Source organism: Pteropus medius, unplaced genomic scaffold (genome assembly GCF_902729225.1).
Source record: "Pteropus medius unplaced genomic scaffold, Ma_sr-lr_union100, whole genome shotgun sequence".
Lineage (NCBI taxonomy): Eukaryota > Metazoa > Chordata > Mammalia > Chiroptera > Pteropodidae > Pteropus > Pteropus medius.
In genome coordinates, this window is record NW_024346819.1 from 45,835 (window position 1) to 67,287 (window position 21,453).

General features: G+C 59.9%; 2 protein-coding genes across 16 annotated transcripts in view; one reads left to right on the top strand and one right to left on the bottom strand.

Annotated features, from left to right (window-relative positions):
• KLC1 (kinesin light chain 1) overlaps nucleotides 1-11,187 on the top strand; it is a 50,281-nt gene extending 39,094 nt beyond the window's left edge. For 3 of the 13 annotated variants that reach the window (XM_039876542.1, XM_039876538.1, XM_039876539.1), the window contains 3 exons: nucleotides 407-537; nucleotides 4,006-4,072; nucleotides 5,160-7,950. In XM_039876542.1, the coding sequence (XP_039732476.1) occupies nucleotides 407-537; nucleotides 4,006-4,072; nucleotides 5,160-5,243 (282 nt within the window). In that variant the 3' untranslated portion in view covers nucleotides 5,244-7,950. Of the gene's footprint in view, nucleotides 1-406; nucleotides 538-4,005; nucleotides 4,347-5,159; nucleotides 7,951-10,522; nucleotides 10,596-10,810 lie in introns of those variants that run through there. The other 10 variants (XM_039876541.1, XM_039876540.1, XM_039876545.1 and 7 more) reach the window with 7 other exon arrangements.
• On the bottom strand, nucleotides 6,408-21,164 carry XRCC3 (X-ray repair cross complementing 3). Of its 3 annotated transcripts, XM_039876556.1 has the most exons (6): nucleotides 17,651-21,154; nucleotides 16,007-16,144; nucleotides 15,457-15,669; nucleotides 11,788-11,942; nucleotides 9,735-9,947; nucleotides 7,904-9,632 (listed from the first exon to the last, which is right to left on the bottom strand). In XM_039876556.1, exons 1-6 carry the CDS (start codon nucleotides 17,703-17,705, stop codon nucleotides 9,354-9,356), a joined length of 1,053 nt encoding a protein of 350 aa, XP_039732490.1. In that variant the 5' UTR covers nucleotides 17,706-21,154; the 3' UTR covers nucleotides 7,904-9,353. The 3 variants fall into 3 exon arrangements, with proteins under 3 accessions (XP_039732489.1, XP_039732491.1, XP_039732490.1); XM_039876555.1 differs by having other exon boundaries at nucleotides 6,408-9,947; nucleotides 17,651-17,800; XM_039876557.1 differs by lacking the exon at nucleotides 15,457-15,669 and having other exon boundaries at nucleotides 6,408-9,947; nucleotides 17,651-21,164.
• Between the last annotated feature and the right edge of the window lie 289 nt (nucleotides 21,165-21,453).

A 21,453-nucleotide genomic window follows, 5' to 3' on the forward strand; every position in this document is an offset into this window, starting at 1 on the left:
CGTCATGTGGACCAGACGGTTCCATATTTATTAAATGTGCAATCTGATTTTGGCGATAGTCCTAGAAGCTGCCTTACTTTTCCTTAGACTTTTAGTGTGTAGTATTATCTTTTCTTTTAAAACAGCAGCCTACTTAATCTCCCTTTGGGGATGGTATATTTGTTCGAACTTCATGTTCAGGGGTGCTCATGATCATTGGATTATCTCTGATGAAATTTAAAATGCGTAGATGTCTGTTTAAAGTGTACTTACGTGCATGGCACTTGGGTGATTTCCGCAGGGGTCGCGTTGCTAGCGGTCACCGACGCGCGGTCAGCCGCGACGTGGCTCTCGTCATTCAGCTTTGCCTCTTGGGGTCGGGAGGGAGGACCAGCTGCAGCTTCACATTTGTTCACGTTTTTTTCAGGATGGCACTGGATATTTAAAACGCAGTGGTTCCTTTAGCAAACTCCGAGCCTCAATTAGACGCAGCAGCGAGAAGCTGGTTAGGAAGCTGAAGGGAGGAAGTTCCCGAGAGAGTGAGCCCAAGGACCCTGGGTAATTATCGCCGCCGCCCCCGCTAACGCCTTTCTCCTCCCGCACAGCGTTCTCGCCCTGGCTCCGGAGGGCGTTCCCACTCTTCCCCACGTTAGCAGCGCACAGGTCTAGTGGTTTCCATTTCGTTTTCCTGGCATAGGTTGAGGATAATCATGAAACTTCCTGTGTGGAGACTAAAAGCCTGATGCCTTTAAAAGAAATTTGTGGGCTCTCTGGTTTTGTGACGTGTTCAGAGGAGGACTGCAGTATTGAAACATTGAGGACATTAACTTGTTTGCTCTAGATATGCATTATTTATTTTCAAAATTGGCATTAGGTCAGATCCTTTTAAGTGAGTTTTAATTTTTTAAATGTAAAAGCTAACTATGACTATATTTCCTACAGGTATTAATATCGGGAGAAACATGGTTTTAAATAGGATCACAATTTCAAGACTTTATCATAAAGAATCTGTTTAGGAGATTTAAAAAATGCTAGGTTTTCATTGTGTCCCAGGAAGGGTCCAGGCGTGGGTCTTACTTAGTCTTTTGAACCACAACGTTTAAGTCGTCACAGGAATCCGTTTCTGAGATCGGCTGTGTCTTGTGCGCTGTGTCGAGGGAGGCCCTTGGCACGGCCGTGTCGGAGTGTTCTGACCAGCCGCCTGGCTCCTGGGTCATTTCTGGCGTAAACGGACAGCATCCTGTTTTTGGATGCACTTCTCACAGAAGCACTGTTTGTCAGCTTGTCCATGAAACTCTAACTTTCAAAACCATACCTGCTCTTTAAGGCTCAATCTTAGTGAAACTGCTTTTACAGTGGTGCTGTGGCTGCCGTGGGCGAGGGCCTAGGGCCTGCGCGGGGTGTCGTCGGGATAGTGAAGTCGAGTGCCTTTTCCATTGTCCTCTTTGCTGTTTTAAGTATGTCCGGTCTCGTTCCTCTCATGTCAGTCAGGGTCTAACTCCCGAGGCCTGTGGTGTCCCCAGTTCCCCCTCAGGTGGGGAGCAGGCCTTGCGGTGAGGTGAGGCAGAGAGGGGCCCTGCCCTGTGCCCTGTGCCCCAGGCCGCTCTCCTGGGGCTGGACGGGACCCTTGATGGCTTTGAGGCAGGAGAAGTGATTGCGTCTTGTAAGTGGCTGTCGCCCTGTGTCTCAGCAGTGTTCACAAAGCCCTGTTCTGTGGAAGAGTTTTATCAGCCCACGGACATTTGCTGAGAAAACCACCCCAAAGAGCCAGTGTTGGGAGCCAGTCAGGGCCCCGAGCACACGAGGGGCTTCGCGGCCCCAGTGCCTTTGACGAGACTCGGGGACGCGGACTGGGGACGAGGTTGCACATTGCCTTCGGCATAGAGCACTCTCGTTTCATGCTGTCCACAGATTTCCAGAACTAAAGCGATCGGCTCCTCACTGCCTGCCTCTCTGAATCTGAGGGGTGAGACATTTTTCTACTGGCGTCACGGGGGTCTGAACAGAGCTGTGTGAGCGTGTGGTCCCTGTCCCGTGCCGGCAGCATGAGTGGGTGACACGGTCATCGTCCAGTTCCTCGGGGCACTCACACTGCCTGCTGAGTGTTTTGGAGCTCTGAAGCGTTTTACATGCGAAGTCCCTCTGATGGGGACCTTTTTCCCACGTGACAGCTTGGGAAGCAGTTTTCCATCCTCTTCGCTGCCGTGTCCTGTCTTCCCTGGGCCGGAGCAGCGCGGGAACACCCTGCCTGCCACCCCGGTGTCGCGTGACGGAGTCCCGCACGTGCTGACTCTGCTGTCCTGTCCTGTTTGGGATGCTACCTGAACGAGCTTTTTGAAAAACTAAATGACGAGAAACTTCATCCCATAAAACACATGAAGTGGGATAATGTTTCCAGTGAGGGCGACAGTTTGTAGTAACCGTTCCAGTGGTTCTCAGACTCGAGCATGTGTCAGCATCTCCTGGAGGGTTCGGGACCCAGGCCGCGGGGCCCCGCCCGTGTGTCTGAGTCAGCGCACCCCCACCCCCACCCCCACCCCCGCGGGCCTTCGTGGCACGCTGTGCTCCCAGGAAGCCGCGGTGCTGCTGGGCGGGGACGAGTTCTGAGAACCTCCGACCTGGGCCTTCCTGGAGCGGGGCGTGCGGCTCTTCATGGGCACAGCCCCGCTGGGTTCCTGGGCCACTGAGCCGCCTGGCGTTTAGACCCCGTGGCTTACACGGGTGGCGTGGGCGCGATTCGGGAGGGTCAAGGGAGTCAGGTCGTTCTGTCGTCTTGCAAGGAGAAAAGGGCGTTTGTGGAAAGGGCTCTGCAGCTTTCTTAGAAAAAGTCGACTGGCAAGTGACGGAATAATTAAATATAATTTACTTGTGATTTGATTTTGTTTTATTCTTTTTCTTAAGTAGTTCCAGGTAGAAAAACACTTCTTCAGACTCCAGCAGTGCTGGCGTGGGGCTCATCGGGGTGTTTGTCTTGTCCTGAGGGACATGTTGGGAGTGAGTTTTACTTGGGCATAGGTAAATCAAGGCCTTGCTTTTGGTGGAGTTGACCCAGTGGGCACTTAGCGTCTGCCGCTGGCCAGGCCGCGCTCCGGGTGCCGGCGTCCGCGCGGGCCGCGCCCGGCTGTGCCAGCCCTTCTTCTCACCTGGGTTGGGCCCTGCAGCCGGCCCTCAGCTCGCGGGGTAACTGGTAGTGATCACCTTATGTCGTAGGTAGTTCAAATTCAGAATGATAGATCCTGTTGTAAACACTTAAAAATAACTCCTGTTTATTGGTTATTTTATCTTTAAAAGCTAAGACGACTTTATTTTAGGGCATTGTGATGGTGGCAAGCAAGGACAGTAATTTTCTGAGTGTCCATGACTAGTCTAGCATGACAGGTAATTTGTAGGACATTTCATCCAGTATTTTAAATGTGTCAATGGAAGGAAAAAATCAATTATATCTATAAAGCACTGTATTTCTTTAAATGTAGTCGAGAAATTTGTTTTAAATTTTGATATTTAAGCAGAGAAATAATAACAGCTTCAGAGCTTATTTTACTAATGGAAAAGTTATTTGTGTTCCCTACTTTTATATAGAGAAATACATAAAATACAGACTGTGGTTATGCATTTGAGCTCAGCAGAGAGTGTGGAGTGTGTCTTTCTTTAACACGGTCCCTTAGGGTGATGTTTTTTACCTGAGTCGTCGAGGTCCCCTTCCTGAAACTCATGTGATGAGGCGCGGTGGTCTGGACACCCTCTCGGCTCCTGCGTGCAGAGGGAAAGGGCAGTGCCACGGGAGTTGACACGTGACACTTTGAGACAGCCATTTGTGCTGAGGAGAGACACAGAACCCGTGCTTTTTTATACTGGGCGCAAATAGTTAGACCTGGGATGTTGTGGTAAGAATTGGGGTGACGTCAGGGTCGGTCCCAGGGACCCCCTGTGCTAACAGGCCTTTGAGGGGTGGCTTTACTGTGTCCTGCTCCTGGTTGACCAGTATGCTCACGGTTTGTCCTTGCATGTCCGCTGTCCCGGCTGCAGCATGAAGCGTGCCAGTTCTCTGAGTGTCCTTAACGTGAGTGGCAAGGCAGCAGAAGACCGTTTTCAAGTAAGGACCCTGTCCCCTTCACGTCCTTGACCACTCGGGCCAGCCGAGCCGGGCTGCACAGACCCTCCCTCGCCACCTCGCCACTTGGTCGGGGCCCTGCGGACGTCGCCCTGCTCCTGAGTCCCAGGCACATGGGCACGTGGTGGCGGCGTCTTCTGCATTAATTTGACTGAATTGTGGGGATGCTCATGTGAGCATTCTTAGTGTATTAATCAGTGATCTTTACAGGTAGTGTGATTGACCTAATTAGAAATTAAATATTCTGATAAAGTAATATCGAAACTTGGTCAGTCATTAATTTGTATTGTTAATTTATATGATTTTAGTCTCTAATAAGTTTATAACATTTATTGTCTAGGTAAGCAGTTCAGTGTTTTAGAATGTTCCAAACTTTACTAACATAAGTAAATAACATGCTGCCGCTTTGACACTTTGTCAACTGTCCAAGTCTTGCGTGAACAGGTCACCATCACATTTAAAACTGTTGGCTCCCTCTTCTTCATAAAAAACGGCCTTTTTATTTTCCATTTCTTTTAAATGTCTAGTGTGACCGTCGGACTAAGACCAGGCCCCTGGACCCTAGAACCTGGCCCTGTTTCTCAAGTGTGCCAGCCACACCGGGCAGCTCGGCCTCGTGCAAAAGCTGCCACTCATCTGCTGGTGACCAGACTTCTGGTCACGGCGCCCGTCAAGGCGGCGGCCTCCCCAGTGGCCCTACTCTAGCTGATTCAGACTGGTGTTCGCTGACAGGGACGGCCTGGCAGACATGCTGGCCTCCCTCCTCACCCCCAGCGCCCTTGGGAGGTGACTTCCCAGGGGTGCTGCTCCCCACGCCTCTGGTCGGAAGCCGCAGGCTGTTGGTAGGAAGCTGGTGGTTTGCCGTGCGCGCTCCTGGTGATGGGAGCGTTTTGTTCTGGAGCCGGGAGCGGACGGTCCTCTCGCCCCCTTCCTTGGCGTCTGCTCCTAGAGCGTCAGGGCTCTGGTGCTGACTGACTGTCCTGCAGCTCTTAGAGCTGCGACCGCGTGAGGCTGGCGTCCTCTGAGGTGCTGGTTAACTGTAATTTTTCCATTTGTTTTTTCCATGCAGGACCGAACTAATTGTCTAGCAGACTCAAGAGGTCTGAGTGCCAGCCACACCGACCTGGCCCGCTGCGGGCCGAGGCCGAGCTAGCTGAGCCCCGAGGCTGCCGGGCCGGGCCCGGCCCTCCCCTAGGCAGTGACCCCCACCAGCCCAGGGGGGCTGCCCGCATTCCGTTAAGTGGCCTGCTGTCCTGGGGCCGGACAGCTGCCCGAGCACGCCCGCAGACCCGGCGGGCGCAGCGGCTTCAGCACGCCCGGAGTCGCCGCTGCCACGGACTCGTGCCCTTCCCGCCACGGCAGCAGGATCCGTTCAGTGCTAACTTAAACACCACACTGAGTAGGCTGCGGGTCAGGGCGCGGCAGCCTTAAGCCACACACCCTGTGAGGATCTGCACCCCGATCCTCGGGGGAGTGGGCGGGAGGCAGCACGGGGCAGTGGCCAGTGGCTGTTCCCTCTGGAAGGTCGTCCAGCCTCCGTGCAGTGGGACACCCCCTGCTGGACATGGCCTGGGCCCACGCTCACCCCTTGTGGCCATTCTCTGTCCTGGCCCCAACTCTAAGCACCATTAGTAATAAAAGGCTTTTCCGGTAGCGTCGAGCACCACACCGGGCACTTGGACGGGAGCGTTGTCACATCCGGCCTGAGGCCTGGTTCCGTAAGGGAGGCCGGGGGCCTGACCGGTGGGTACGACGCTTCTAAGCAGATGACAAGATGAAGCTCCAGACGACAGCTGTGCAGAGGGGCACGGCATGCGATGGCTCAGAAGCTTCTTCCTCTAATTTGATGGGGGTCTGTGAGCTTCCCTGTGGGAGACTGTAATGTAATGACACAGGCGATGTCACAGCAGAGGCCTAGTGTGTGTGTATTCCTAGGCACCTCTTCCTGTGACTGGCACTGGGCTGCATACGCGCCCCCAGGGGCTCACGGAGAGTTCACTGAGGACTCTGGGCAACTCGCTGGATTTACTGGGGACTCCCTCCGGGGTGCCCTGGAGTCCACATGTGGTTCAGCCAGAGTGGGGGCTCGGGGCCGGAGGCAGCATGCCTGGGGTCTCGTCACAGCGAGGCTTTCCTGGGAGTTTCCTGTAATTTAGTGTCACCTGTGGCACAGCATGCTTGTGGTGAAAGCGCACTTTTTCTCATGGCACTCGCTCGCAGCTGTGCCCTGCTGTGCCCGCGGCCCCCGCAGACTGTCCCCTCCAGCCTGTCCTGTTGGCCACGCCCCTTTTTGACACTGACTGTAGATTTGCGGCTGTCACGCATCAGGACGCACTCTCTCGACACTCTCCAGAGGTGCTTAAAACTTGACGGGTCGTAGAAAACCAGTCAGCAGCGGAGAGCACAGTTGTGTCCTCGCGTAGAGTGGACGCTGCGGCCTGGGGCAAGCTGGTGCTGCCTGGGGGTCATCTGCGCCCCATCCCTGTCAGGAGGTGGACCTGGGAGCTGTTCGTTTCCTCCCTGCTGTCTGCAGCTGGATCTCTGACAGCACGTGGAAACCCCCGTGGGCTCCCGTCGTGACCGCCCCCTCCGGACCAGCAAAGGCTGTTCAGGGAGAGCAGACACGGGCCCAAACAATTTAAGCTCCCAGTTGCTGGAAACAGGCCGTCTCTGCAGGGACCTTTTTCGAACCTGACCTGGCTAGGAGCCCGTTGACCCGGGTCCCTCGGTGGCTTGTGGTGGCCTTTGCAGGGTGTGTGGGAAGTGTTCGGTGTGAGGCCAGAGGCCTCCTGAAGCCAGGTGCGACACCCTTCCCATCCCAGGGGATGCCGCATGGGAGTCTGCGGTCCGATTTCTGAACTTGGACCCAAACAGAGATGGGCCAGGCCGTAGCCCACTTCTGGTCTGAATCGTAACTTTCTCCAAGAGCAGCAGTGGGTCCAGCTGTCCCCCAGTGCTGTCCTTTCCCAGTGAGGGGCCCTAAGGGAGCCAGCCCTCGTCCATACGTAGTTCCTGTCAAGGTAGAGTCCCTGAGAGGATGGATGTGGGCTGGAGCCACGCTATCTCAGCCGGAGAGTCTGAAGGCCGAGGGCAGGCAGCGCGGCCCCCATGGGCTCCTGGGCTGGGTCCTGCAGCTGTCTTTGTTTACAGTATTAGATTCAAATAGTTATTTTCTGGAATTAAAAAAAAATTTCTATGATTTGTTGGGTCAGGGAGCTGCTAGGAATATCATGTAATTAGAAATTCAGTAAAATTAAGTATCACTAAGAATAGTTTGTAATAAAGTATCTCATCATCCTAACTGTGGGATGTTCTTGGAAGCAGTTCTGATATGTTTGTATTTGCACTTAATTGTGAGCAGTGACTGTGTGATCATCAGACTTCTGAGAACTATAAAGTGGCACTTGGACGGCACTGACCAAAGGCGGGTTCAGGTCAGCTGAGTGGGTCTGGTCGGGGCAGACGGCAATTTCCGTGACCTGGGCGGGCCCACAGACTAGTTCCCCAGCGCCATAGGGGAGGCCTAGTGGTTTGTGGTGGAACTAAGCTCTGTGGGCATGTGGGGGTGTTGGGGCAGTGAGGATGACCTGGGAGAGTGCCCATGGTGGGGATGGTACGTAGCAAGAGGCCCAGGACAGCAGTGGTGGGTGCTCCTTAGGGACTGGCGTTTGGATGGGGCTGGGGGCACCCCGGGGCTGTATGCAGCTGCCAACCTGGTGGGCAGGTGCAGCTCGCTCGGTCATCGTTAACTTCCATTCTGCCTGGGGGCTGTAGTTTTGTTTGTGTGACTTGACTAGAAATCATTTGGAATTATTTATGTTTAATGACAAAAATAAAGTGTTTTATTTCCTGTTGTGAAATCCTGCAGTTTCGCAAAGGCTCTTTGTAAACTCCAAGCCCAAGAGAACCCTCCGAATTCCACCGGCTGTCCCTAACCTTTTGAGGGCCAGACTGTGGAAATTTGATGAAAGCTATAAACAGACCACCCTGCTCTGGAAGGATGTCCACACCGAAGGTGGCGGACCCACCACGGGTTTCCAGCCCACGCCCAGTGCTGGTGCCATTGGGGCCCATGGTGCGTGCTGCAGGGTTGTAGGACAGTGGTCAGGTCACTCTTCCTGTGCCTGTCCTTGAGACCAAGGACAGTAACGAGACCCATCTCTGAGGAGTCTCTCCTGAGGACCATGCCTGGCCGAGAGCACGTGCCAGTGAGCAGGCCGGGGCCACAACGGCGCTGGCTCGGCACGTGTCTGTCCAAGGCCACCCTGCGCCAGGCAGCGTGTGAGGCACCGGGGCAGGGATGAAGACACACTCGGCTCTGCCCACACAGAGGCCACGGGGCTGGGCCGTCACAACCCTCGGTGACCGCTGGGCCTCGTGTCCCCATGACCAGACGGTCAGATTCCGGTTGGCACCAGATGCAGCAGGACCCTGTGCTGACGGGGGTCCTGCTCTGACCTGGAAGACCAGCTCCGGCCGCGGTGAGGAGCCGGGTCTGTGCGGGTGGCCCTGCTAGGCGTCCCGCCATCACTCTGTAGGATGGACGCCCCCCCAAGCCCTGACGCCCGGCCTGGGGAGGCTCTGGGGACGGGACGTGACGGGACGCAGCCTTCTCTTGCGAAACAGTTCTCGTTTGCCCTGACTGGTTTTCCCGCAGATGGGCCAGCGCGGGCGTCTGCTGCTTCGCCAGTGGTGGCTGGTGGCAGAGGCAACACGAAAGTAAAATGAGCACCCCCTCTCCCCCAGACCCCTCCCTGGACCTTGTGGCAGCACTCCAAGGGGGCAGGGCCAGTGGGCACTCATGTCACAGTGGCCCTGATGCACGTCCTGGGCAGTGGGGCCAGGCAGCCTGGGCGGGGGAGGCCCAGCCCACGAGAGCCTTGGGGGACACAGTGGCAACCCAGTTGGGCAGGTGCCCAGGGACTGGAGAAGGCTGTGGCGTATCCAGGCAAGAGCTAATGGGCGGAGGCTGGAGAAGCTGCTCCTCGAGGGGTCGGGGCCGCCAGACCGCCGTGGCGCCTTGTAGGCCAGTGCCGCAGTAGGGACGAGGGCCCCTGGCCTGAAAGTCGGGTGCATCCTGAACCCCAAGGAGAGGAAGGAGCAGAAGGAGCAGGTCCCAGTTCCCAGGTAGGGCCCCGGTGCTCACTCTCCCTGGGGTGAGGACGTGGAGCCGACTCCCTCGCGGTGATCTGGGCCGTGTCTGGTGACTCCGCGTGCGGAACAGGCACCTCTGGGCCCTGGCCGCGGCTCTGCTCCTGCGGCGTCAGCAAGACTCGGTCCCTGGTGTCCCTCGCACACCCTCAGCGTTGACCGTGTAGGAACAGGACGAGGGAGGCAGGTGGGGGGCGAAGAGGACCCTCAGGGTGCGGGCGGGGCAGCCCGGCGGGGCGAGGAGGGCCTCCTCGGGGCGGTGCCGGGTGGCCATCAGCCTCATGAGGAGCTGGCTGGACCAGGCGGTTCCGAGGGCCGGGGTGAGCCGCTCCTCCCAGGTGCAGGGGCCCAGAGCAGGCCCCGCGTCTCGCTCCTGCACGGCCTCTGTCACCTGGAAGGTCAGGGTCAGGGTCAACTGCAGGCCCCACACTGCCGCCCCACCCCCAAGCCTCTGCCCAGCAGTTGTGCCTAGCTCCGGGGGTGGGGGGCCCACCTGGTTGATGCAGAGCACGGGGCTCTGGAAGGTGCAGCTGAGCCGGCGCAGTGCGGCCCCCAGCGCCTGCAGACGCCGGGCCCTGGGCGCCGAGGCCGGCCCATCAGGCTCACAGCGGAACGGGGCTGCCACCGAGTCGATGACCACCAGACGCACCATCCCCCGAGACAGCAGCACGGGCACGTTCCTCCTCACACACTCCAGCAGGGCGTCCTGGAGGCCATGCGGGGGTGTCACTGCCCGCACCACCCGCGTCTCCCCCCCGCCTGGTCCCGAGGAACCCCTTACGTCCTTCCCATCTTACTCCCGAGTCCCTGACGGGTCTGACCCCTCCCCGCTTGGGACCATCACCGCAACTGGGCCCCGTCCTCCGGTGGCCCCACACCTGCCTGAACACCTGGACCTGGTCATGTCGCCAAAGCCAGCCTATCCCAGCTGTGCTAACTGGGACTGCACCCTCGTCAGGCGGGTCTGGGGGTGGCCCTGAGCCCCACCCAGGCAGCGGGACAGGGGCCAGTTCTGTCCATCCAGCAATGCCTATAGCACGGAGAACCCTGGGCTGTGCCCAAGCTGCACACCAGGGAGTGGACACCACGCAGGGGCCAGGGTGAGGGTGCAGGTGCCCCCGGGCCAGCCCCGCCGGTCCTCCCGGGCCTCAGCCCCGCACTCCGAGCAGCCCTGGCCTGGCCGGGGCGGAAGTGGCTGGGCTCCCCGTGGCCAAACGCACAGAGCCGTCTAGTGCGGCTCCTCGTCTGGAATGAAACTCAGTTCTGTGCTTCGACCTCCAGGTTGTCTCCAGCCGAGCCTCTTTTTGTGGAAAATGCCAGCAGCAGCGGTGGCCTGGAGGGCGCTAACATCAGTGTGAGTTCTGCACCCTCCCCGTCACCGCAGGCAAGCAGGGGGCTGCACCCACTTGCTGCATGGCCCAGGCTCTAAGAGGGGCCTGGCTTGGGGTCCCCGTCCCCCGGGAGTGCTCCGCCTCCCGCAGTCTCTAGGCAGACACGGGGCTCAAGGGCAGGGCCTGCCACCCCCCAGGCTGGTTTCAGGACAAAACTGAGACGTGCCGGCCGCGGCAGCCCGGCCTGACCGTGGCCTTCTCTTGCAGTGAATCTGCACCCAGCCAGAGACACAGGACGATGCTGCTTGTGTGAGGACAGAGCCGGCCCTGTGACAGCCAGGGGACAGCCGCCGAGGCTGGAGGGCCCTGGAGTGGGGAGCCTGCAGCACTAACCGTGTCCCACGTCCCGTGCCCTGGAACACACTGTCGTACTAACAGCCACACTGTTCGGCAGGACGCACGGCGGGTGCAGCCACCGCCCCAGGGGAGCCGCCTGTGTCCTGACCGAGTCCAGCCTCACGTGCGGTTTCTCACGTTACTGCCCCATGCTGTGTGTGATGATGTACTTTACTGTAAATTTTTTAAAAATTAAAAGTTTATATGTCTTATTCTTTACTGGAAGTTCTTTTTGTACCAACTCTTAAACCAGGGGAAGCCAGGTAGGGGGGCCCTAACCCTCCTTAACTTTGGTGTGCTGGCTCGTCAGCTTCCGACCTTTCAAGTCCCTTGCAATCATGGCTCGTCCCTCTACTAAGTGTGGCCTTGGGTCGAAAAGCCGACCAGGTCACAGCTTCCCCACCCATCTGGCTGGTCCAGCTCCCCAGCAGCCCCTCTGGTCTGTCCCCATGGGGATGGAACACTCAACTTGGTGACTTCCAGATGTGGTGTCACTCCAGCGGCCCAGCCAGGCAGTGGTCAGCGATCTGGGTGCCCAGTAGGCCCTTGCCAGGTGGAGCACCCTCCATCAGAGGCAGAGGTCAAACCCAACACAGACTCCTCTTGCCTGGGGCGGGTCCTGTCCTCTGAGCAGTGGTCACCTCAGGGTGGCCCACTTCAGCCTTTTCAAGGGGACGGGCTCGTCCCTTCCCCACTCCTCGTGGGTAGGGTTGACGGGAAACACACGGGGAGCCCAGCTCAACCTGAGCGTCAGGTAGCGTGTCTGTACCTGAAGGTGGGGCAGACCGGCACTGGCGTCTGACCGGGCAGGACACTCACCACGTCGGCCGCGTGCTTGATGAAGATCTGGTTGCTGAACTTGATCTTCCTGACCACCTCCCCCGGGACGTCTGCCCGCAGGCACTGCTGCTGGGCGATGAGCTGCTGCAGACGCTGGCTGGGGAAGGCGTCCTCTGTGCAGATGTACACGGCCCCTGGGAACACAGAGCCGGTGAGCACGCCGGGAACCGGGAACGGCCCGTGGCTGCCTCCCCCTCCCACACGCGGCCCCCGCAGCCAGGGAGGGAGGCCAGACATGGTCTCCCACCCCAGCCACCCCGCTGACAGGACGTCACCCTGCAGGTCGGCCCCTGGGCCATCTCGAGTGGAAGAGTGGCATTGTGAGGAGTGCGAGCTTTTGGAAGCACCCCCTCCACAGACCCTGGGATGTGCCGCGGAGGCTCCACCGGGCAGACGCCTCCTGAATTCCACTCTCAAGGCTCCTCCTGTGATCCCGGCCTACGCGGTCATAACTGTCCTGGCTGCGATCGGAAAAGCAGCCAAACTTAACTAGATAATGAGCAACACGTCACCAGAAGCCTGCACAAATGAGGCAGCACGCCGGCCGGGGCCTGGGTCCAGCAACTAAGAACACAGGGCCGCCCGAAGTAAGCCCTAGTGTTGATGGCAACTGATTTCAACAAAGGACAATTCAGCGGGGGAAGAACAGTCTCTTTAACAAATGGTGCTGGGACAGCTGGGCATCCACATGCAAGAGAAAGCAGTTAGATGCCTACGTAACACCACCCACAAAATCTGCGTCCAAACAGATCACAGGTGAGAGAGCCAGAACAGTAGAACTCCGGGACGACAATACAGGGGCAGATCTCTGTGACCTCCGTCAGGCAAGGGATTCTTAGATATGACACCGAAACCACAAGCCAGGAAAACTAAACTGGATTTCATCCAAATGAAATTTTTTGTGTGTTTCAAAGAGGACACCATCAAGAAAATGAAAAGACAACCTACTGCAAGAAAATACCGCCAATCACATACCTGATAAGATTCTAGTATCCGGAGCATATAAAGAACTCTTAAAACCCAACCGCAGGAGGACAATAATCCGAACTTTAAAATGAGCGAAAGCTCTGAATAGACATTTCTCCAAAGAGACGCAGCGATTGACAAGCTCGTGAAACGATGCTCAATGTCGTTAATTAGGGGAAAGGAAATTGAACCACAGCGAGACCTGTGCACACCCACGAGGTGACATCAAGGACAGACGGGCAGGCGTCGGCGAGGACGAGGAGAAACTGGAACCCTGCCGGTGGGAACGTGGAATGGTGCGGCTGCTGCTCCAAACAGCCTGGCAGGTCCTCAGAAAGGTAAACACAGAGTGACCAGCTAACCCAGCAATGCCGGCCCGAGGCTCCCGCTCCGGCGGGAACGAGGCCAGACGTCCAGGCTCACCCACGACAGCAGCCGGTCACGAAGGCCGGAGGGAGCCGGCAGCCCGAAGGCTACGAGTGGACGGATAGAAACAGACCGCAGTGGACACAGCAGAATGTCACTCAGCCACAAAAGGGAAGGAGGCGCGGACACGTGACACTGAGCGAAAGCAGCCAGACAAGGCCCCAGGTGTGTGACCCCATTCACGTGAAACAGCACAGACGAATCCAGAGACGGCGCAGGTGGCTGCCAGGGGCTGGGGCCGGACAGGGCCGTGGTGACACTACGGGGCACAGGGTGTCTCCTTTTGGGGTAATGAAACATTCTAGAATTAGGCAGTAGTGATGGAGGCACAACTTTGTGAAGACACTAAAAAGTGACGTCTGCATTTTAAGAGTGGATTTTATGGTACGTGAGTCACATCCCAATTATGAAAAAAATGAAGGGAAAAGGCTGGTGACCTGGCTGTGTTTCGCCAGGACACCGGGGCCACAGCCGACCTTCCTGCGCCCTCACCGCCTCAGGCACGCACAGCCGGGGCGGGACACGGGGAGCCAGGGCGCCCAGACCGTGTCGGCGCCGTGGGCCTCTGTGGCTCCAATTGTTTCCACAGAACTTCGGCGCGTTCAATGGGGGTGCAGTGTGCATGTCTCCCTGAGAAATGACGCCCCCAAACCAAATCTGAAAGCCCAACTTCTGGGAAGAACGGCAAAGAGGCTCGCGTTACTGTGGACCCTGCGTGCAGGGAAACGGGGGGCCCCTCCCCACCGCCGGCCGCCCTCTGCGCGGGCCCCCTCACAGCCCACCCCGCCCGCCAACTCGGGGACCGCGCATGTGCCGGCGCCCTCTGTCCTGGACCGTGGGGTGATCACGTTCTCCCCCATTGAACGCGCCGCCGTCGCCGTGGGGCCTGGCCCGGTGGAGACGTCCCGTCCAGCTGTCTCCGTTTTCCCACCTGCCACTATGGTGGTCACGTCTGCGTCTCTTCTCTCCTGAGGGCTGTGTCCCTGGAAATGGACACCGGCCAACCTTCCAGCAGTGGCCTGTCCTGCTGGTTCTTCTCCTGGGATCCAACGGATGTCCCCACCTGCCCCCTGCTCTGCCCTGACCCCTCTCGGCGCAGTCCCCGGCCACTCTGGCTGCCCCCGAGAAGGCAAACGGGCAGGAGCCCAGTGTGAGTCACAGCAAAGAGCCGATCCAGCCTCAGGCAGCCTGGATGCGGGGGAGTGAGGTGGCTCCCCCCCACTTTCAAGCAGCTCTGTGGAGGGTGAGCTGATGACCACCTCCGCTTTCAACGCTAAGCCCGTCTACCTGGCATTGCATAGTCTCAGATGACGCTGCAGAGAATGCTGGGTGCCTGCCCCAGGCCCTCCTGGGCTGCGCCCTCACCCAGAGACGGGACAGGAGGTGACACACAACCGCCTGCCTCTGGCATGAGCCTCCCCTGCACCTGGTCAGGAGACGCTGGCACTGAGCCCAAAGGGCCAGCATGCCCTCCAGGCGCCTGTCGCAGTTTCGTGGGGCTCACGGCGCTCAAACAGAGGCAGGCGGGATTCCAAAGCTGGCCGGGTCCCAGCTAGACAGCGACAGATGACAGACAGCGACACACAGCACGGTGAGGGGGCGGCTTGGCCTTGAAAGGTGGGGGCCCAGGTCTGTCCCCAACCCTTGCAGGGCCTGGCACAGGTGCCAGATGTGGCCCCAGCACCCCATCTGGGCGGTGAGGTGACAGACCAGCTCACAGGTCCCGGCAGCGGAGACGTGAGCGGTCCTGCCACTCAAGAGTCCGGGGTACCGTGGGCACAGGGCAGCCTGCTGCTGGACGAGCCGGGTGCTGCGGGAAGCGGCCGATCACCCCACTGAGCACGCATTCCGGGGGCAGCTTGAACTCTTCACAGGCAGCCTTGCAAACTTCCTGATGCTGGGCGTGGCGGGTGCTCAGGTCGCAGACACGTAGTGCCAGGCGGGGCGCCTGCACGCAGCCTCCGCAGCCTCCGCCACCCCAGCCTCGCCCTGCTCGCCCCCCTCACCGCGGGAGAGGCCAGATCTGAGCGGCCTGCGGGCTGGGGCGTGGGCACTCGGTGCTCGGGTGGGCGGGGGGCTGGCTGCCGGGCACTCCTGCTGAGGGCGGCTGCACATGCCCCGCCCAGCCCCCAGCGGAGGAATTGCAAAGTGACAGGAGGGACGCGAGTGGTCTGTAAGGCCCTCAGGCCCGGCCCCATGGAGGGGGCCAGGACAGAGCCGACCCCCACCGTCCGCCGAAGGGGGGCGTCCACTCACCGGCCTCCAGGCCTCCGTGCCGCTGTGGGAACTGCACGGCCAGGCAGAGCTGCAGCGCCAGCTGGGTCTTCCCGGCCGAGCTGCAGCCGGCCAGCTCGGTGATGCCGTCCAGGGGCAGGCCGCCGCCGAGGAGCCCGTCCAGCACGGGGCAGCCCAGGCTCAGGCGCCGGTGCCGTGTGGGGAACCTCTCCTGCTGCTTCAGCAGGTCCAGTGCTGCGGAGGGCGGGGCCGTCAGGGTGGGCTGTTCCCGAAGGCCACGGCCAAGGCCCCTCCCAGCTGCAGGGTGCTGTCTGACTGCCAGCCGACCCTGCTTCCTGTGTCCTCGGCCTTGTCCCCTCCTCTGGGAACATGGCCCAGACACCACCCACAGAGCGAGGGCCTGGTGGCCCCGTGGCCCCTGTGTGTCCTGATCCCGCCACCACGGCCCGCGGTTCCTCCCCGCTGCCCTCTGCGCATGGCCCCAGCCTGGACGAGGAGCCGCGACCGGGCAGGGCTCCCGCTGAGGCCCAGGGCGTCGGCAGAGCAGGCCCGTCCTCGCCCACCTGCCCACCTGTGAGTACGCCGCTGCCCCGCAGGTGTGAGGAGGCCGCTCTCAGCAAGTGCTGCACGTCGGGGCCAGAGAGGCCGGTCAGTCTCTGCAAATCTGGTCCAGAAAAATGCAAAACCTCCTTCACAGAGTTCAGTTTGGCTGAAATCACACACATCACAGGGCAGGGTCAGACGACAGTAACACAGGACATCGAGACGGTGACAGAGGACCACTGTCCTCCAGTTCTAGGGACCCGGTGGGCAGAGGCCCGACCCGTCTGTGCTTGAACCCCTGAGCAGGGTGTGGTGACAACAGGTCAAGGAGGGACAGACGGGACCTGGGGGGCCAGACGTGCAGATGGGTCTCTCCCCGGGACAAGTGATGGCTGCCACCCAGGGCCGCCTCTCGGGAAGGGCCTGTGCATGATGCATGGCTAGAGGCCGAGCCTGGGTGGGGGGCAGGTAGGGAGGGGCGAGTGGGGTCCGCTCACGAGGAAGCAGGAAGGAAAGCTGCACCGGCGTCCAAACACGTCCAGCCACGTATGAGACAGCCGATGGCGGGGACAGTGGGGTGACGAGGACGAGGGGCTGGACGATGGGACAGCCGGATGGGCACCGGAGCAGGGAACGCGTGAGCGTGGGAGTGCCATGGGCACCGGCTGCGTGGGGAGGGTTGGAGGTCATGCATCTGGAGGGCAGTGTGGTAATTTGGGTGACCAAATTAACTTGGGACTTGTATAAATGCATTACTTTCCAACTAACAGAATAAGAAGTATGCGAAAGCTACATCCGGCCAGCCCAATTTATCAGGACTTTCCGGAAATACCTACGCCCCGAATGCGTCAGTTAAAAGACAAACGCGCTCAGACTGGCTGGGAGGGGAGACGGGACTCCTGACGCCCTTCGAGGAAACGACAGCCCAGGACGCGGGAGACGCTGCCCGCGCAGGACGTCACCGCATGCTGCGGCCCCGGCCCCGGCACGGGGAGGCGGGAGGTGACGCAGGACGCAGGCTGTGCGGGGGCCCGGCCCCTGCAGGTGGATGCGCCAGCACACGGAATGGGCGAGCTGTCCCTCCCTTTGAGGCTTCAGGAAAGGGCCACCGGTGCTTGACAGACAGACTGGAGGACGAGGGACAGATCAGCGAGCAGCACACAGATAGCGCAGCCCGTGGACGAGCATTCACTGGGGAAGCCGAAGGCGGTCGCCACCCCTCCGCTTCCGAGATGGCGGAGGGTCCCCACTCACAGACCTGACAGCTGAGGCAACCCAAACTGTGGGGCAGGGTGGAGGAGGCAGGGCGCGTGGGGTGCCAGCCCTCGCCCCTGCAGGGACCCTGTGAGGGCGAGCCCGCGACTTACAAACCAGGTGCAAACGCAAAGCCGCTGACACCCCAAAGTGGCGAGCAGTCCGCTCACATTCTAGACACTGCGCCTGGGCTACGCGGGTGAACAGAAAGTGAGCTTTAGAGAAGCCCTTTCGGTCAACCACGCGGACAAGCCCGCACGCGGTCCCGCACCTGTGCACGGAGCAAGGCCAGCCGTCCGGAAGGCTGAGCAGAGCGGGACCCAGGCGAGGAAGGCGCCTTGCTCACCTGTTCTGCATGAAGCACATGTGTGCACACCGACACTACACACCTACTGTGCATACACGTCAAGCAACGTACCTTTCTTAATTGCAGCAATAATTCTGGGGTTCAGGTCCAGTTGATCCAAATCCATTTCTTCAGTGGGTTGACCACAAAGACGACTGACGTGCCAGGGACCCAAATACGGATGCGCTTGTGTCAACTCAGGCTGCCCGGGAGGCGAGCGTGGCAGTGACAGTGGCCCCGTGGGGGAGCTCGGGGCCCGGGCTCCACTCTAGCAGGAAAGCCACTGTGCGCCTCGGAAGCCTCGGACTCGACCCCCAGGCTGCCACACGTGGAGAAGCCCCCGCTCCGCCTGCGCTCTGCTCAGCATGGCGCCCGCTGTCCCGTCTGCCCCTGCAGACACGAGCAGGCTCTCCAGCCCCAGCCCCAGCGCCTCGCTGGAGTCCCTGTGCCTGGGCTCCCTCAGGTTGGCGTCCCCCAGTGCTACTCCCCTGGGGTGCGTCTCCACCTGTAAAGGGCAGAGGAAGTGAGTGTGGGACCCCACAGGGAGCTCGGGGGTCGGGGCCTCTGTGACCAAGCTGTCTCAGCGGAGAACACCAGCTGCGTCCGGCCAGGCCTTGCCCTCGCTCGGCCAGTGTGCGGGTGGCCTCCTCCCGGAACCTGAGCGCTAAGTGCAGCCGGTGACAGGCGCTCAACCCACCAGCCCAGCCCAGGGGCTCCCAGCTCTCCAGCAAGCCACTCTGTTCCCTTCACGGCCTCCCCAAAAGGCAGGACACATGGGGACGCCAAGCCAGCAGCCACTCCGGCCGAATCCAGGGTCAGCGTCCAGACTGCCCAGACTGCACTGACTTGGGCATTAGGCTGTTTCTGAAGCTTCCAGAACCAGGTCTCCCGCTCCCTCAGGCTTACGGTCTGGTTGGAGGACACGAGTCTGGCTGGACGCCTGGAACCGGCTGCCCAATACCAGAGCGTGGCTGCGCTGACTGGTCGTGGCAGCCTGGGAGGCGGGAGGCCCCGGGGCCCCAGCCAGAGGGGTTCCTCAGCCGGTAGGCTGGTCTCGAGTTCTGCCTGGAGCAGGGGACGGGGTGTTTGTGTCCCCTGACAGTAAGGTGGGGCTGACAGTAAACACCACTGAGACTGGAGAGGAGACACGCAGAGGTCCCCGGCCTCCAGCACTATGACTCGGAGCAGAAGGGTGGCTCTACCACTGGAAGGCAAGGTCTCCGTCAGGAGCTGGAGGTAGCCTAAACGCAGGGCCACAGTGCCAGCTGTGGAGAGAGGGGCGCTGGGGATTCTGATCAGCTCGAAGCCGCCGTGTGGCAGAGCTGGTGCCCGGGTGTGGAGGTTACATTCCCAGATCACAAAGCAAGTAAGAGAAATACCAACTCCAGGCAAAGCAGTACGTTGTCAAAGCAGACATGGAGTCCTCGCCTGGCTCAGTAGGGCCCCAAGGACGGGGACAGGTGGGAAAAGGTGACCGAGGGAGGCACCACCCAAAGGCGCCGCCTCTAGGGTAATAACACCTGGACAAAACACCAATCCCACTGACTAAATTCTAGAGAGGATGCGTGTGTGCCTCCCCTGGACCTGGGAAGCTCGCCGGGGAGGCCCGACGCCCGGGCTGGACTCTGGAATGTGAAGATGACTGGGTGACGGAGGCTCTGGCTGAGACTGCCTGGGGCTGTGTGGGGACAGCCGGGGAGACTGGCGGGAGGCCGCTGCCTCCAGGAAGGGCCTGAAGACAAGACTCGATTCTGATGGCGCAGCTGGAAGCACAGTGACCACTGATAGTGCACCTGCTGTGTACCCGACACCGGCCAGGTGCTGGATGGACAGACGCAGGCAGGTGTCCCATCCCCCACCTCCCTGGGCCCTGCGTTCAGGGGCGTGAACCAGCCATCATCCAAGCTCAGGAGCAGTCTGGCAAGGTAGTGCCCAGCTGCAGGTACGGGGCCTGGACAGCCCGGAGCAGCTTCCTGGGCATCCGAGTTAAGCTGCCCCTTTGGGAGGAGTTAACATCACATGCTGCTGGGTGGGCACGACGGAGCTACAGAAAAGGCAACGTTTCCACAAACTCTTAGGCTCAAACACGAGACTTTCGGGAAACTCCAGTTATGGCCTGGAGTGAAGCCGAGCCTAGCGAGTGAATCTCCCATGTCCTGGAGCAGGCCTGCCGGCCCCTGTGCCACTAGCTCATGCTGGGAAGGCCAGAGCTAGGCAGACCGCCTGTGGGCCCGGGCAGCAAGACTCAGGTTCAAGGGTCTTTAACTGACTTGTAAGGAGTTAAAAGTAGGGTAAGTAAAGAAAGATCTACTTTTGAAACGAACAAATTAAAATAAACATACTCCAGGCCTTTCTCACTTCAGCCCCAGGCCCATGCTGTGCTGGACACAGTCACCCCAACACACCCGAGGGCAGAGATGGCCGGCCAAGCCCCCACCCAGCTGAAACTGTTCTTTCTCGGGCCCAGCCAAATTTGCAGCTCCCCTGACGTCTCCCTGAAATCACCAGCGAAAGGCCGAGCACTGACAGATCAGAACTAGTCTGTTCCAAGGATTGATTAACTCCCTCAAACCTTACGACAACGATATCACAATCTCCGTTATGCTGACTAGGAAACAGAAGCTCAGAGTGGTTAAGTAACCAGCTAAGGTCACACAGCCAGCGAGCAGCAGGCCTGTGGTTTAGATGCAGGCTTCACATCCAGCCGTGACAAGTATTAGCCTGGGCCTGAGCTTACACGGCCTGCTTGTTAACAAATCCAGCAGGGACTGTTCCACGTCCACACCGCAAAACTCAGTTGTCCGGAGGCTGACCTTGGGGGCGTCCAGCCCCTCTGGGAGCAGCCTCTCTCAGGACTGGGCATCCTTCCTGCTCCCCTCTCAGAGGGGGCTAGGGGTTCTCTGTCCTAGAACTGTTGGGAGGGAGCTTTTGCCAGTGGCCGCGGGTGGCCATGTGTGTCCTCCCACTCTGGGCCACCACTGCGGTTTATCCAGAGCGGTCAGGCCTGGACTCCTGGGCCAGGGTCCCTTCTCAGGACCTTCTTCCTCTTCTGGGGACCCCTTCTCTTTTCAGTCCCTGAGCGATCTTGCCCCATCATAGTTTTGAGTGCTCCCCGCTCCCCGACGACTCCCCCTGACCCGGATGTCCAGCCTTGGACGTCCTGATGGACCAGGGCCACCCTGTAGACCCACCTTGCTACCATGCACACTTGCTGTTCCCAAGGTGCACCCCATCTTGGTGGTTCTCACTCACCACTCTTGACCCCATCGTCTCCACCTCTAAGACATCCTAACTCCACAGGTACTGGTTCACCTCTCACCTCACGGCTCCTGGACTGCTGCCGTGACCCAAACTGGCCCTGCAGCTGGGCGGCCACCTCCCAACCCCGCAGGGTGACAGCACCACTTCTAGCCCCGCTCACGAGTCCAGGCTGCACCGGCCCAGGTTCCTTACCCGCGCCAGGACCCCGCTAGGACCTTTGCCCAGCGTCTCTCAGCCCGCCCGCCCGCTGACCGCGGCTCAGGGCTCAGGGGCTCGGGGGCCGGAGGCATCGATGACCTGCGGCCCCTCCGTCCCCCACTGGGCCCTAGCAGGAGGAGCCCACCCGCTCTCGCCCAGATTCCACCGTGGCCAGGGCCGCCCGAGTCGACATTCCCGTACCCCCGCTCATCCCCCCCCTCTGGTTCCACAACGACCGCGCCTTCACCCAGGCCCCGCCACACCGCAGCTCCCACCTGGCGCGCGTTCGCTATTCGCGCCGTCCCGCCCCTCACTACCTCCTCTTCCAATGAGCGCTAGGAGCCTCGCGCCGGATACGCCAATCAGAGAGGAGGCAGCGCCTACGTCACGGACGAACTGGCCAATCCAAAGTCCCA